General features: G+C 35.6%; 1 protein-coding gene across 6 annotated transcripts in view; it reads left to right on the plus strand.

The window, feature by feature from the left end:
- The window catches only part of ripor1 (RHO family interacting cell polarization regulator 1), a 303,026-nt gene that overhangs the window by 187,790 nt on the left and 98,320 nt on the right, over nt 1–16,916 (plus strand). For 5 of the 6 annotated variants that reach the window (XM_039763032.1, XM_039763030.1, XM_039763028.1 and 2 more), the window contains exons 3-4: nt 6,288–6,440; nt 10,443–10,521. In XM_039763032.1, coding sequence (XP_039618966.1) covers nt 6,288–6,440; nt 10,443–10,521 — 232 coding nt within the window. Of the gene's footprint in view, nt 1–6,268; nt 6,441–10,442; nt 10,522–16,916 lie in introns of all 6 variants that reach the window. The other variant, XM_039763034.1, reaches the window with a different exon arrangement.

Genomic DNA, 16,916 nt, shown 5'->3' on the forward strand with positions numbered 1-16,916 from the left:
TGGCTTGCACCATTGTTTTCACTGATTGCCTTGTTGATCTATGCAGAAATTAAAGTATATATATATATTTCTGGGAAAAGGAGAATAAAGAGAACAGAGAAGTATGATCTAAGACTCGGGACTGCTGTCTGTTTCTTTTATGCTTTACACCATATCACTATGGCTATACCCTGTAGCAACAGTGGCTTGTACCTGGCCCAGGTTCCCCTAGGCCTGAGGTCGGTAACACTTTGTTTAACTGATACTCAAAGATGTAAATTTTATTATCATTTTTTCTTTATTTAAATGAAGTGAACAGAGTAACTCAGTTTCTCACGTTAACCTTACTGTACACTGAAACACAACATAAATGTAATTGGGATAAAGACTGAGTTTGATTTAAAAAAAGCCTATGAGTGTGTTGTAGTAAATATTTGATTTGACTGTTTTTCTAAACTTGAGTCATCATCAGAGCAGTTAGTAGTTTATTTCCTAATGTCCTTTCTGTGCCATTGTTGATACTATATATATATGTGTGTATGTATGTATTTATGTGTATGTATGTATTTATGTGTATGTATGTATGTATATATATATATATATATATATATATATATATATATATATATATATATATATATATATATATATATATAGTAGTGTAGACAATGTATTTGCTACATTGTTACTTATGTGTTTATGTATAAATACAAGCAGGTTTTAGATTACACCTGTTACACAGATACAGTATGAATGAATACATAAACCTTTAAAATACAGTATTCCTTTTCAATTGAGTTTCATTCTAATGACTGCTATTTTTTACTTTTAACTGTAGCAAGCTAGTTTTGACACTGATGAATATGTAGCAACTGTCATGAATAAAGTGATGAGTAGTACTGCACACTATGAATTATGTCACCATTTTCAATAATTTTGTAAATCTTGACTGCGACCTTCAGCATGCACAAAGTAAGCTCAGTCAGAGGTAAGCAGCTGGCTGTTCAGCTGGTATTGTAGAACCCAGTGCTTGCAATTACAAGTGTCCTAAGTATGCATGCCAGTAATGGCATCTCAAGGAGCATAGCCTCCGAGAGGGGAGGATACACCCGGTAGTTCCACAGCTAAGACAGAGCACATCACTGAATGTTGGCAGCAGCCGTGCAGCAAACTCTGTCACAGACTGGCAGCCGTTAGTTTAAGTGATTTGTTTACGTGAGGTGGCTTGTAGTTCCCAGTGTCCTAGACATGCCATTTTAGGGAGTACAGATGCCAGGGGGATTAAGTTATACTCTTCGCATTCCCTCAGCAAAGACAGCACATCTCTGTTGAGGGATCATTCATGTGTTTATTGGTGATTTGTACTGCCATAATTATGCCATTTATATTGCCATCATTATGCTATTCCAACTCTATGAAGGTACTATGTCATTATTGTCACCACAGTATACACACCTCTCTTTTAAAATATCTGTATTTTGTGATTTAAGATACATTAATATTGCTTTACTGTCTTGGTACTAATACATTTTCTTTAAGTAATAAAACATTATACATGTTTGCTAATATTTACATTAATGGACATTTCCTGTACAACAGCAACAAAACATGTTTGTAACCTGAGGCTCACTTGTTATGTTTCTTTAAATTGATAAATCATGAATGGTTAAATATTATAGTAGTTTTATAGCTTTTTAAACTTATCTTAATACTTGTGGAACAGATAACCATGCTAAAATAAGGTAACAAATATTATTTGATGACATGGTCATGAAGTGACTATGATTGATGTGATGAATTCTTTGCTTCTATTGTTTTAGTATTTGCAAATACCGGTAATCCATAATTTCCATTTTTTAATTTAAAATCTATCACACTGCAGCAAGCAAAACACATCTCAATTAAAAGTACCAGCACATTCCAAAACTTTAATAAATGTTTTTAGCATAGGCAACAGTAGCATATATATAGACCTGAAAACCCATTGTAACATTCTATATCTCCTTGTTCTTGTCAAAAGTTGTCAAAGTAGGCTTGTTGGACAGCTTTAGAACAGCATTAATGAATTCTTGAGAAATTCTGAAAAAAGTTTCTGCCATTCCTTGCATGTTAAATATTTTTTTAGCTTTAAGGCATGTAAGACATTGCTATCTTGCTGTTATAGGATGTAAGTCAGGATTATCCAGTTAAGCATTAAAAGTTGAGATGTGAGTTATACCATCTGTTGTCACTCTTAATAATGTAGTTAGAATTTCAGGACCAATTCTGTGTCCAACATTGGTAGATGGTAAATAAGCAGATATTTTTTCCTCAAAATGATTGTCTTATGGAAAATTTTCAAAATGTATTACCTAATTTTGCTGGTCAGTGATCACATCATTCGCAAGTGGATTCTGACTAATAGATTTTAGACAGCTTTAATTTTGAAAGATTTCTATGATGTAAACTTTTAAGACAAGATTCTTTAAAGGTACATACCACGAAATTATTTGATACATTTGAGAATACTGTCGGTATCATCATCATTATTGCATACTGCAAATGATATCAATTTCGAGGTCTCTAAAAGACTGGAGTAATTTTTCATGACGTAAACACTGTGTAAGCTAAAGAAGGCTTAAATATGATTCTCTGCTACTCTAGTACATAACAGCATTTCTGCCTTAAAATTGTTCTCTATATTGATTCCATAGTTTGCATCAGTGATGCACAACCGATAGTAAATTGGTAGTAAATTGTCAGTAATTATTTCCCAAAACAAATACTATAATTGGATGTTTGAACAAGTGTTCTTTCTCTTGGTTATTTTTGTATCAGTCCAGAAATTACAAACTGGATATTTAAAAATATATACAAACCAGTAACGGTGTACTGCATGATAACGTGCAGTGAATACACTTGACTTGAGCATTCATAGTTTTCATACTCTTTCTCTGTCTTTGTTTAGCATTCGTTTGCTCAGAGGTTGATGCGCTTGCTGCTTCCTGTGCAGCTCTTCTTTTCTCCACCCTAGTGGCTCGCTGCTTCCCTTCTTTTGTACTTAGTACGTTTTCTTTAATTTTTCACTTAAGCTGGCACTTGTGTCTTCAATCTGCCTCAAGAATGATTAAAGATATGAAGAGGTAGGGGAAGTGACGGCAAAGGTGGTAGGGAATGAGAACTGCGCCCATACGCATGCACTGCATGGCCGCCCTGCTGCGCGCTTCCAAGAGTTATTTTCTACAATAAAGTAAAATAAAAATAAAAAGAGTAATAAAAATCATCGCCCCAAAAGTGCATAGTAGACGTCACGTAGTATATGTGTACCAAATTTCAAGTCAATAGGTGAAATGGTTTGCAAGCTACAGGTGATTTAAAATCCTGCACAGACAAACGAACAGCCACGGTGGCATATTATATAAGAAGATTTTAAAAAAATGTGTAAGAATAAGAAGAGTAAGAATTCATTCTTTTTGATTTTCAATATACTAATCATATTTTTTGCTCAGGTTATTTTGGCTGTTGACTACTAATTGCAAAAGTGGATAACATTGAAATAGATCCCCTTAGCAATCTGTGTTGTTTGCACTGGTGTTTGCTCAGCTTGTTGTTAATTGCCAATAGTTGGATAAAATTAAGATTGCAAACTCAAAAGAAAATGTGAATAATAAAGAAAATGACAAAGCAGAGTTAAGCATTGAAAGATTAGCAAAACATGCTATTATTTCTTACATTTCTATAATTAATAATTAGTAGTAATATAATTATAAGAAATTATAATTATCTTTGAGAGACTGGTCTGGACTATATGAGTCGTCTTGTGATAGACCACCTGGATCCACTGCAGTTTGCCTTTTGGAGAAAGATTGGAGTGGAGGATGCAATTATCTATCTACTCAACCAGGCTTATTTTCACCTGGACAAAGCTGGCAGCATTGTGAGGATTATGTTTTTTAATTTCTCTAGTGCTTTTAGTGTCATTGTTAAAGGGTAAGCTAGAAGATATGCAAGTGGATGAGCCTGTGGTGTCCTGGATAATGGACTATCTGTTGGGCAAGCTGCAGTTCGTGAGACTGAAGGACTGATATGGATGTGAGCGACACTGGAGCACCAGAAGGAACAGTCCTGTTTAGTTTTCTTTTCACTCTGTATACCTCTGACTACAAATATAACACCAGGTCATGTCACTTGCAGATATTCTCAGATTATTCTGTACTAATGGTGTTTATCAATAAAGGAGGTGAGACTAAGTATAGGAGTCAGGTGGTGAAGTTTGTTTCTTGGTGCAAAGAGAATTGTCTGAACCTTTAACATCAGCAAAACTAAGGGCATTTTTATTGACTTTCGCCTCACCAAAGAACCTCTATGTCTGGTTACTTTTCAAGGAGTGGATGTAGAGTTAGTCCACTCTTACAAGTACTTGGGGTCCAAATTAATGATAGGTTGGACTGGTCTCAAAACAAAGAGGAACTCTATAATAAAAGGCAGAGCAGGCTGTTTTGAGACTGTGTTGTTTTACTGTGGGAAGTAACCTCCTTCGCTTCTTCTATAACTCTGTGATGGCCAGTGTGATTTTTCTGTGCTGTGGTGTGCTGGGCTGATAACATCACTTCAGGTGAGGTCCACTGAATCAACAAGATAATTAAAAGGGCAAACTCAGTTACAGGATGCCTTCTGGACCCAGTGGAGGTAGTAGTTAAGGAGAGAATTAAAGCAAAATTGATTGTCATTAAGAACAATGCTGCACCCTCAGGGCTAAACTTTAGAACCACTGTATTATTGAAATAGTGTAACATGAAGTAATAACTAAGTAACGGAATGGGTTGTTGGACACATCTGTATGTAGTGCTGGATAAAAGTCAAAAGTATGTGATCAGTTCATATTTTACGTTTGATGGCTACCTTGCGTGAGCAGTCCTTCAAGACTTTCTACAACATTTTAATAGACTGATACATCTTAACATTTTGATCTCAAAACACAATGTTTCTTTCTACAGTATATACGTTAGTATTGCATATGCTGTAATGTTTAGGAATTTTGTCAAGCTGAAGGAGCAACATTTGGCTGTCACCTTTGAGATGGAGGGTGTTATTTAATCCTGTAAAATAGTTTATCAAATCTTTTAACTTATAATTTCATTTATAATTGTATTTTTTCATGGTCTAGAAAGTTCAAATTTAAGTGTCTCTTTTAAGCTTGATTGAAACAGCAATGCTAATTTTTGAGAAATTAGTTTTGGATACCTTACAAGGAATACTTTTTACAGTGTTAAATATTATCAACATGGATATTGGCTACAGCAAGAGTGGTCTGAAGATTCCTTATCTTGGGCTGCTTTGGATGTCCCATCAAAGTTTTATTGTTATTGTCAGCCAATGTTGGACGGTGTCCATATTTATATAGAGATGGCATCGTTTTTTACAACAATTTTTCTTTTTTTGTAGACTACTTCACAGAAATGTGAAATGCATTCCTACATTAATAAATACTCATAATACCACACTCCCTTTAGTACAGTAAGGTTAATGGAAGGTTGTGTTGGCATGTGTTGGAAAAAGGAAAAAATATGAAAAGCCTGTTTATGATGAAAAATGTAACAGACACAATGTTTAAGATATATAGCCTTCATTGGATATTTGACTGAGAAAGAAAGAACAGTTTACACACATAAGAAATCGAGATCAGAGTAGATGCAAAAAGCAGCCATTAATGAAAAAGAGTTTAAAATGTTAGTCTGTCATTTATTGTTGGAAGAATCTGTGATCCAAGTTTTTGAGAATGAGTTTGTTTGTGTTTTTCTTTGAAACCCATTGAAAGAGCACACAGAAATCAGTATGAGCATATTTGGAATATAAAATGTTCTACAATAGGTTTAGTGTGGCCTTTTGAACTTGATGTGTTGAATATGGACATATGTAGGGTTATGCTAACATTGAGTAGGTTTCTTATCTTTACATAGTACAGGGCTCCACGAAGTGGTATTTGACTGCTTGAGTGACTTGCCCAATTACAGTATTCCAGCACTCTGTACTTGTTGGCTGAGCTAATTAACTTTGTTCTTGTTTATATTTTTAATTTGAGCTACTTTTATTTTACTTCTTTCTTTTTATATTGCATTCATAAATTTTATTAAAGTAATTAAAATTTATGGATGTAAACCATTTATATTTAGATATATAGTGATTAATTTGGATTAAACAAGAGACTCTAGTTAAAGCATTTAAAAAAAAAAAAAGGTTTCCTTATGTATTAAAAATACTGTTAAAAACAATAACTGTCTTTTAAAAAGTACTTTTTGTCTCAACATAGCTTGTTATTGATCTTAAAGGACTCTAGCTGTGTTCAGCACCCCAAACAACATCAGGAAGCCATCTGTGAGAACTAGAAGGATGTTCGGACTGTCCCACAAGTCCCCACCACCCAAGATCCCACAACCTGAAAGACTTGATGAAGTTTATGAAGCTCTAAAAAGAGGACTCCAGTAAGGAACTTCATTAACTATTAAGGTTAAATGTTACCCTATACCAGGGGTTCTCAACGTCAGTCCTGGGGACCCCTTGTGGCTACAGGTTTTTGTTCCAGCCAGCTTCTGTTTTTAATTGGAATCATGGGCTAATTAAGTGAACTGTTATTACCCAGATTCTGTGTTTTGGGAACAATATAGAAACTAGAAAACTGTGCTAAACAGTTATTTTCTTTTTAACAATATTTTCATCTTGATAGTCATTCTATTTTTTCAGGTGTTCTAATTGTTTAATCATTTTTTTTCTAATTAGTGGGTCTGACACTAAAGTGGTTGCAGCCTTCCACGATTCAGTTTTTGCCTGGGTGTCTGCTCTGCTCGTTTTTAATCATCATTATTAAGATACAATGAAGGCAGCAAACTGCACAGAGAAAGGGTAAAACAACGAAAGCAACAAAAGCGAGTTAAGCATTTAAATCTATAGCAAAAGCAAAAATATTTCTAAATGTCTTATAAATGTAAAAATCATGCCTCTGTGCTTTCATAATGTAGAATGAGAGAAGAGAAAAAATAACCCAGCTAATTAATTGAGATCAGTGTTATCCGTTGTCACTGATTAGGAATCTGGTTGAAGCAAAAACCTGAAGCCACAGTGGGCCCCCAGGACCGACTTTGGGAATCCCTGCTGTAGACTTTTTTGTAGACTTTAGTAGCATTTTAAACAGCTAATATGTATATTTTACTGCATTAAAGTGATTTATGGTTATTACTGTCATGTGTACACAGTATTATGAAATTCTTACTTAGATGTACTAATCAACATGTAATATGTTGCCACTCTCTGTCATCATGAAAAATGTATATAAAAACCTTATCTTGAACCTTCTGTCCTGTTCACCTGAAAAATCTCAGAACAGATTTTGTCATTTCCAGTATTGACTCTGTGTTCTGCATACTGCCTTTCATGGTAAACCTTTTCACGCTTGGTATGACAGACAGTTATTAGCAGCTAAATTTGATTGTTTTATTAAAACAATTTGTGGTTTGTTTGCATTTCTTCTTAAGTCTTTACTTTATATATAAAATAACTCTAAATATACTGTAATTGGAAGAGGTTTGTAAAGGTTTAAAGAACTTAAAGTCATAAAGGGATTGTGAGCAAGAGTCTTTCCATTTCAAATCCACCCTGAATCATTTTACTTCAAAATTGGGTGGAGGGCCAAAGTGATCTTTCTGTCATTCACATACCTTTTATTTTTATTTGTTCTACCTTTCCATCTTTCTCTAGACTTTTAAAATACATGAAATACATTTTCAGTTAATTGAATTATTGTTTTTTCTGGAATTTAAGTAGAGGTTTATAAAATATATATATATATATATATATATATATATATATATATATATATATATATATATATATATATATATATATATATATATATATATATATATATATATATATATATATATATATATATATATATATATATATATATATATATATATATATATATATATATATATATATATATATATATATATATATACATATATACACACACACAGGTGCCGGTCATAAAATTAGAATATCATGACAAAGTTAATTTATTTCAGTAATTCCATTCAAAAAGTGAAACTTGTATATTAGATTCATTCATTACAAACAGACTGATGTATTTCAAATGTTTATTTCTTTTAATTTTGATGATTATAACTGACAACTAATGAAAGTCCCAAATTCAGTATCTCGGAAAATTAGAATATTGTGAAAAGGTTCAATATTGAAGACACCTGGTGCCACACTCTAATCAGCTAATTAACTCAAAACACCTGCAAAAGCCTTTAAATGGTCTCTCAGTCTAGTTCTGTAGGCTACACAATCATGGGGAAGACTGCTGACTTGACAGTTGTCCAAAAGATGACCATTGGCACCTTGCACAAGGAGGGCAAGACATTGCTTAAGAGGCTGGCTGTTCACAGAGCAGTGTGTCCAAGCACATTAATAGAGAGGCGAAGGAAGGACAAGATGTCATAGAAAAAAAGTGTACAAGCAATAGGGATAACCGCACCCTGGAGAGGATTGTGAAACAAAACCCATTCAAACTGTGGGGGAGATTCACAAAGAGTGGACTGCAGCTGGAGTCAGTGCTTCAAGAACCACCACGCACAGACATATGCAAGACATGGGTTTCAGCTGTCGCATTCCTTGTGTCAAGCCACCCTTGAACAAGAGACAGTGTCAGAAGCGTCTCGCCTGGGCTAAAGACAAAATTGCTGCTGAGTGGTCCAAAGTTATGTTCTCCGATTGAAAGTAAATTTTGCATTTCCTTTGGAAATTAAGATCCCAGTGTCTGGAGGAAGAGAGGAGAGGCACAGAATCCACGTTGCTTGAGGTCCAGTGTAAAGTTTCCACAGTCAGTGATGGTTTGGGTGCCATGTCATCTGCTGGTGTTGGTCCATTGTGTTTTCTGAGGTCCAAGGTCAACGCAGCCATCTGCCAGGAAGTTTTAGAGCACTTAATGCTTCCTGCTGCTTTATGGAGATGCAGATTTCATTTTCCAACAGGACCTGGCACCGGTACAAAGTGCCAAAACTACCAGTACCTGGTATAAGGACCATGGTATCCCTGTTCTTGATTGGCCAGCAAACTCGCCTGAACTTAGCCCCATAGAAAATCTATGGGGTATTGTAAAGAGGAAGATGCAATATGCCAGACCCAACAATTCGGAAGAGCTGAAGGCCACTATCAGAGCAACATGGGCTCTCATAACACCTGAGCAGTGCCACAGACTGATCGACTCCATGCCACGCCGCATTGCTGCAGTAATCCAGGCCAAAGGAGCCCCAACTAAATATTGAGTGCAGTACATGCTCATACTTTTCATGTTCATACCTTTCAGTTGGCCAACATTTCTAAAAATCTGTTTTTTGCATTGGTCTTAATTGATATTCTATTACTAAATTTGGGACTTTCATTAGCTGTCAGTTATAATCATCAAAATTAAAAGAAATAAACATTTGAAATACATCAGTCTGTGTGTAATGAATGAATCTAATATACAAGTTTCACTTTTTGAATGGAATTACTGAAATAAATCAACTTTGTCATGATATTCTAATTTCATGACCGGCACCTGTATATATAAAACGCTTTCTTAAGCAAAAAAAAAAATAGATTTAAAGATATGACATTAATTGTTTTTCCCTAAGACTGTGTCTGATGAGAATAAAATGCAGGAAGCAATCACTGTGAATGAGATACATATGTATGAATATGAACTGCTGCATGTGCATCAGATAGGTTATAGAGCACTTCAGTTTTTTGTGCATAGGAAAAACGCCAATGTTAAATTAAGAATAAAAAATATAGATTTGAAAATAACAGTCCCTTATGCAGTCAACTTGTTAAAGGAATGATTCATGTAAAAAAATGTCATTCTGCAACTTGTTTTCTTTTGTCGGTCAATTTCTTTACATTGTAGAAACATTATTCAGTCCCTTTAACATGGCACTGTATGACTTGAAGTTCCAACTGTTGTATCCATGGCAGCATTTGAGTGAAGTACATGCGGTACTCGTGTACTGCCATCATGGTAAAAAATAAATGGCTATGTACAACTCATAACTTAAAAGTGATCCACAAAATGTGAGTCTGTTCACTAGTTAATCTTTTAATCCCCATTTTCAATTTCTTGTTTTAGTAATTTTTCGTTTTTCTCATACCCTAACTTAACTCTCCAGAGACACACACTGGGTTTTCGGAGTAAGTTTAACTGAATGTTTAATATAATGCAGTTTTGAATGTGTGCTAATTGATATAATTACTTTAGGCACAATACAGAAGGAAGCAAAAAAGGGCACTGGTTTTAAGATATGAATTGTCATTGGCATCATTTAGACCTGATTTCCATTACTCAATGCAGTCTCTCTATTTACCCTCCTTCACGTTATGATTTGAGAATTGTTCTAAAGCAGTGTTATCTGATTAATGAGATATTGGTTGGGTTCTTCTTACAGATCTTACCTGCAGGTCCATCAGTTGGAACTGGATAACCTAACCCGACAGATGAGGGAGTCTAAGAGGAATTCAAGGCTTGTATGTACTAAGTTTATGTGACACTTCTGAAGTGCTTAGAATTAGAAATAGGAAGGGGTTGTCATCTCAGTGCTGTCTGCAAACAGTCTTTTGTTTATTTAGGAAGTAGCAAAGTATTCATGTTCCTTATCGACTACGCAGCACTCTCTGGCAGCTTCTTATCTTTGTTTCTGAGAAAGATTGCCCACATAACCAAGCCTTTTTATTCAATACGTAATCTTTCATTTGTTGAATTATACACAGTGGTAGACATTGCACTGTATAATGCTGTTCACATAGAGTACAGTATGTAAAGACAAGGCAGTCCCTTTATTATATCAGACATCTGAAGAAATAGTGTCAAAAAAATACTATATTCCTTCTATCACAAGGTCCGTGAAGCCATACTGGCAGGATGCATCACTGTCTGGTATGGAAATAAAAAAAAAACAGCATACAGCACCATAGAGAATTGTGTGCTCAGCTGATACTATTATCATCCCTATAGGACTTATATAAAAAAAAAAAAGTTCACTACCAAGGTAGTTACAATCATAAAGTCTTTCTACAGCCAGTTTAATTGGTGAAAATTTTACAGGTGTCAGCGTTGCCTCAAATCAAAAGCAGAAAGTCTGAGAAAGAGCTTAATTTCCCAGGTGGTAAAAAATAAGTAATGGTCATCTTGTCAGGCATTCTTTGAAATGTAAAATTGTTATATATTATTCATATTTTTAACTGTTATTGATATGTCTCTATCTGTACCTTTTAATATTTTATATCTACATTTAGTTAATACTTTTTAATTTAGTTATATATAGTACAGGCTGTTCACTGAACTGTTTTTCATTGTATACTCTTGAGTGTGTATGTGACTTAATAAATAAAATCTAGATAGTAAATCTATAACATAATTTAAAAGTATGGCATTGGAGGGGCACAATCAAAAATGAAAAAGAGCCTTGATCATTTGATTTTGCACACACATTTTATCGTATGATTTTTTTCTTTTCTTTTTAAACAAAAAGATGTTTTAAAATTCTGAACACTGTGCTTTAAGTTAGTATATAAAAGGATGCATCTGTCTCCAACTGACTGCAAAATGGTACTTGTCGTCCCTATCTGGAAAGAGAAGGATGATCGCCTGGATTGTGGCAACTACAGGGGGATAACACTGCTCTTGGTGCTGGGTAAGGTCCTTGCTAGGGTTGTCTTCAGTAGGATCCGTGATCACTTACTCGCCTACCAGTGACCGGAGCTGTCTAGTTTTACACCTAAGAATGTGTACCATAGAATGCATCCTGGCACTGATGGTTGTCATGGAACTCAAATGCAAATATCAGCAGAGTTTTTTTATAGCCTTTGTCAATTTTCATAAGGCTTTCGACTCAGTTGATCGAGCTGCTCTGTGGAATATCCTGAGACTTCGCGGGATCCCCTCAAGGTTGCTGGATATCATTGCTGGGCTGTACACTGGTACTATTAAGTGTTATGCAGAGTGGAGGCAGAACCTCTGCGTTTTTCCCAGTTGATTCTGGGGTTCATCAGGGGTGTGGTTTTGCTCCTACTGTTCAATGCTTGCATGGACTGGGTGTTCAGCAAGGTTGTGGGGTCCAGCAGCTGTGGGACATCTGTTGGCAAAGAAAGATTCCTTGATCTTGACTTCGCTCATGATGCTGTGAAATTCGCAATGTCAATGGAGTTTCCGATTGGGGCTCTCAAGAGACTGAACGAGGAGTCTTGAGTGTCTGGGCTTGCAAGATCAAAGCCTTTAATGACCTCTTTGGCACTGCCATCAGCAGTGTGTCTGTCTGCGGAGAGAGTGTTGACCTTGTCGAGAGGTTTACTTAACTCGGCAGTGACATTCATGTCTCTGATGACTCTTCCTGTGAAGACAGTAGACTAATTGGGAGAGCATGGGGGGTGTCATGAGGTCGCTGGAACGGGGTCTGTGGTGCTCCAAATGTCTATGCGAAAGGAGGTCTAAGTCTTTAGAGTCCTGGTGCTTCCTGTTTTGGTATATGGTTGCGAGATACGGACGCTATCCAGTGACTTAAGACGTAGACGGGGCTCCTTTGGTACTGTGTCTATTTGGCGAATCCTTGGGTACTGCTGGTTTGACTTTGTGCTGAATGAATGGTTGCTTATGGAGTCCCGAATGAGGCACATTACCTGCATTGTGAGGGAGCGTCAGTTACGGCACTACAGCTATGTGGTGCGATTCCCTGAGGGTGATCTGGCTTGCAGGATCCTCACTGTTGAGGACCCAAGTGGTTGGACCAGGCGAAGGGGACACCCATGTAACACCTGGCTGTGGCAGTTAGTAGGTCACTTCCAGAGGGTAGTACTGAACCGCATGTCTACCAGGGGGGTTGCCAACCAGGATCCTGAGCTGTTCCATCGTGTGGTGGGTGCAGCAAAGCACTGTACCGGTGCATGCCCCCCCAATCTGACCTGACTGTCGTCTGCTCAGGAATATTAAAACCTTTACAGACAATGAAGACAAAAAAACAGGAACATTCATTTATTTAGGAAACTCATTTAAATTGAGTAATTCAGATGGGAAAGGCAGACACAAAACTTTACAGCAAAATTAAATTAACCTTTGGTTACGTTCAGTATTTTCCAGTGTTTGCAATTCATTTACATTTAATTTATCAATGCTCATGAATATTTTATTTGAAATGTGAGGGACTCCTGTATTCTGGCAGAATACGCTCTTGCTAAGGTACTATATATTGTATGTCTATATATAATATTCACTGTATACTAATATACAGTGGATTCAAAAAGGGCTCAGACCCTTTTACATTCAGCACACATTATTTTGTTTAATTTTAAATTGCTAAATTTGTAATTTTTAGCCAACAATTTACAGTTGTAACCCATAATGACCATGGCCCCCACAAGCAGGGTATGACAGGGCTCTAGCCAGGGGGCCCGGGATCACAGGGGCCCAGCGTGGGATGAGTAAATATTATGCACAAACAAAACGTATGAATAGAAAGCAAGAATTGATCCTATAGTGTTGAGTGTCAACTTCAGCATAAAATATTTTGAAAACTAAAACAATATCAAAAAAAGTTTCAGATTCCTATTGGGTATCACGTTTTCCTTAACCCTAGGTGAAGGGCCCGCCAGAGATCCTGGCCTAGGGGCCCACGTTAGAATGTGAGGGCCATGATAATGACAAAGTGAAAACGTTGTTAGCAAGGTTTTCAAATTTATTAATAATCAAAAACTGAAATAAGTATTCATACCCTTAATTCAGTACTTAAAAAACCCTTTTGACTTGCAGCTTTAAATTTTGAGCAGCTTTAAATTGAATTTTGTCTGTATAATTTTACACACTTAGGTTTAGGCAGTTTATGTCATTCTTCCTGGCAGATCCTCTTAAGCCCCTGTTAGGTTGGATGGGAAGCATCTGTAAACGTCCACCTTCAGATCTTGCCACAGATTTTCTATGTGGTTTAGGTTTTGGCTGGCCCACTCAAAGACAGATAGTGACTTGCCTTGAAATTACTCCAGCGTTGTCTTGGCTGTATGCTTGGGTCATTGTCTTTCTGAATGGTGAACTGCCAACTCAGTTGAGATTGCATGCACTCTGGGGTAAATTTTCGAGGACCTCTTTCTATTTGCTTGCATTCCTCCTTTCCTCAATTCTGACCAGTCTCCCTGCCCTTGCTGCTAAGAAGCACCCCCAATAGCATGATGCTGCCATCACTATGCTTCTCTGTATAGGTTATGGGCAAAGCCTGGTCTTGTTTAGACATACAGTACAGGCCAAAAGTTTGGACACACCTCCTCATTCAATGTGTTTTCTTTATTTTCATGACCATTTACATTGGCGGATTCTCACTATTTGGTCAAATAGCCCTTACACAGCCTGGAGGTGTGTTTGGGGTCATTGTCCTGTTGAAAAATGAATGATCGTCCAACTAACCTAACTTCTGCACAACATAACTGCTGGTCCCAACCCCATTGATAAAGCAAGAAATTCCATTAAGTAACCCTGATAAGGCACACCTGTGAAGTGAAAACCATTTTAGGTGACTACCTGTTGAAGCTAATCAAGAGAATGCCAAGAGTGTGCAAAGCAGTAATCGCAGCAAAGGGTGGCTATTTTGAAGAAACTAGAATATAAAACATGTTTTCAGTTATTTCACCTTTTTTGTTAAGTACATAACTCCACATGTGTTCATTCATAGTTTTGATGCCTTCAGTGAGAATCTACCAATGTAAATAGTCATGAAAATAAAGAAAACTCATTGAATGAGGAGGTGTGTCCAAACATTTGGCCTGTACTGTAACTCTTGGAATTCTGCCCAAAGAGTTCAGTTTTTATCACCTTAAACCATAGAATCTTATTCCTCCTCCTCCTCCTCTCACAGTTCTTTAAATGTCATTTAAATTAAAATAAAAAAAAAATAATTAAAATTAAATCAACAATGCAATAATATTTGAAGTGTTTCTCTTTTGAGTTACCTATATAATAATATCAAGAATATAAATTTTATATCTTGTATGAAGCTTATGAGTAATAAATAATACGTTATTGGATTATATAGCTTTTCAACTGTTATTTATTTATGCAGGTCTGTTGATTGTGAAATGCTATATTGTGTTACAATTGCTTATTTTTATGTATTCTTTGACTTTTGAAATTGTAGCAAACCAAATCAAATTCATATATTCTTTACATTTAAAAAAAGAAAAGTATGGAGTATTCAACCTGGATTTAATAGCTGAGACTGATAGTGCCTCTCCTGTATTTGCAGCCACATCATTCCATGGCTTTGCAGACATATAGATAGAAGCTTTGCCTCCCACTTTGTTAATCTGTGGAATCTTTAGTGGGCTGGCTGTGCACTCTGGTTTGTAGGTAATAATAACTTTAGATTAGCACTGTAAACAGTGCCTTAATGCTTTATATGCAAGACGGAGGATTTTAAAATCATTCCTAAGCCTAACATGAAGTTGGTTTAAAGACTTAATCTGAAGTTATGAGATTGCACTTTCTACCTCTTATAATGATGAAACTGAAAGCTACATATAGAATGGTTTGAACATCCTTTAACACATTATAATAGTCAGTTCTACTAGAAAAAAACTTAAGAATTAATTTCTAAGAATCCTCTATATTTAGAATCTTAATTTTTCAAATTTTTTTAAGTTTGAATGTTTAAAAAAACATACAAGTGTCAAAGATAACACCTAAATTGTATGATAAGTCAGTAAAACTAACAGTACAGTTGAGTTAAAAAGTGACCGAATATTGCTATGGTCTTTATCACTCCTCAACCCCATGAATAACATTTTTGTTTTTTCTTTTACCAGTGTCAAATAGATATCATCTCTTAAGTTACTGACACAGTTATTAATGACACTATTGGAGAAGCATCATTGGTCTAAAGGAATTGTATAGCAGGGTATCATCTGCATACAAGGAAAAATGGTTTTCTAATTAAATTCGAAATGGAAGCAAGTCAGGAAAAAATAGGAAAATATCAGTGTAATGAACCCTACAGAACACTGTATTTAACTTTTGAATACATTGATGGAGTACCGTCAGTACATAATGCTGTATGTAATGTAAAATTAATAAAATATGAACTGAACCACTCAAGGACGGTGCCTGGAAGCCCAACATAATTTTCTAGCCACTATAACAGAATAGTGTAGGCACTGGTCAATGCGCTTAAATCTAACAGCGTGCTTACTGTGGACTTTTCTTCCATCATAAGATATAATTGGAACAGGTAAAGTGTTGTTTCTGTACTGTGACCGGTGAGGAAGTCAGACTAGAATTTTTCGAATAAATTATGATATGTATTTAATTGCTCCATTGCAAATTCTTCCTGAGGTTTTTTAAAAAGAAACATTGTATGTTGCACATACACCTTTTTCTGTATTGGTCTGATAAATTAAACTTCTACTTCATTAGGAACTGTGCCAGTCATTAGTTAACTATTGATACTGCTTGGAATGATTGCTGCTAGAATAGCCATTGAGTTTTTCACAAATTTTGTTTGGCTTAGTAGACAAGTAATAGGTTTTATTTTAGAAGTTAAAATTATGACTTTCTTTTCCGTTACCAAGTTAATATTACTGAAATGGTGTGGTAATATATACTGTATGTAAAGATACATATTCACATAGTATTTGTGTTATAATTTTAATTGTGCTCAGTTCTTATTAGATATGCTGGTCATGTGTACTTCCTGAATGTTAAGTAGAACTATTTAAGTCTCCCACCTTGAAATCCATTTGCAACATAGATACAGTATTTCCATTTTAGGGAAAAAATCTTGCTTGAGTGTTAACCGTAAACAGTATTGTAGTGGTTTGTTGATTAAAGCAAGAAAATTTGAAGTCCTGTTACAATCATCATTTTAACTAGTGCTTATCTTTGTTTTATT

Source organism: Polypterus senegalus, chromosome 9 (genome assembly GCF_016835505.1).
Source record: "Polypterus senegalus isolate Bchr_013 chromosome 9, ASM1683550v1, whole genome shotgun sequence".
In the NCBI taxonomy this organism is placed as follows: domain Eukaryota; kingdom Metazoa; phylum Chordata; class Cladistia; order Polypteriformes; family Polypteridae; genus Polypterus; species Polypterus senegalus.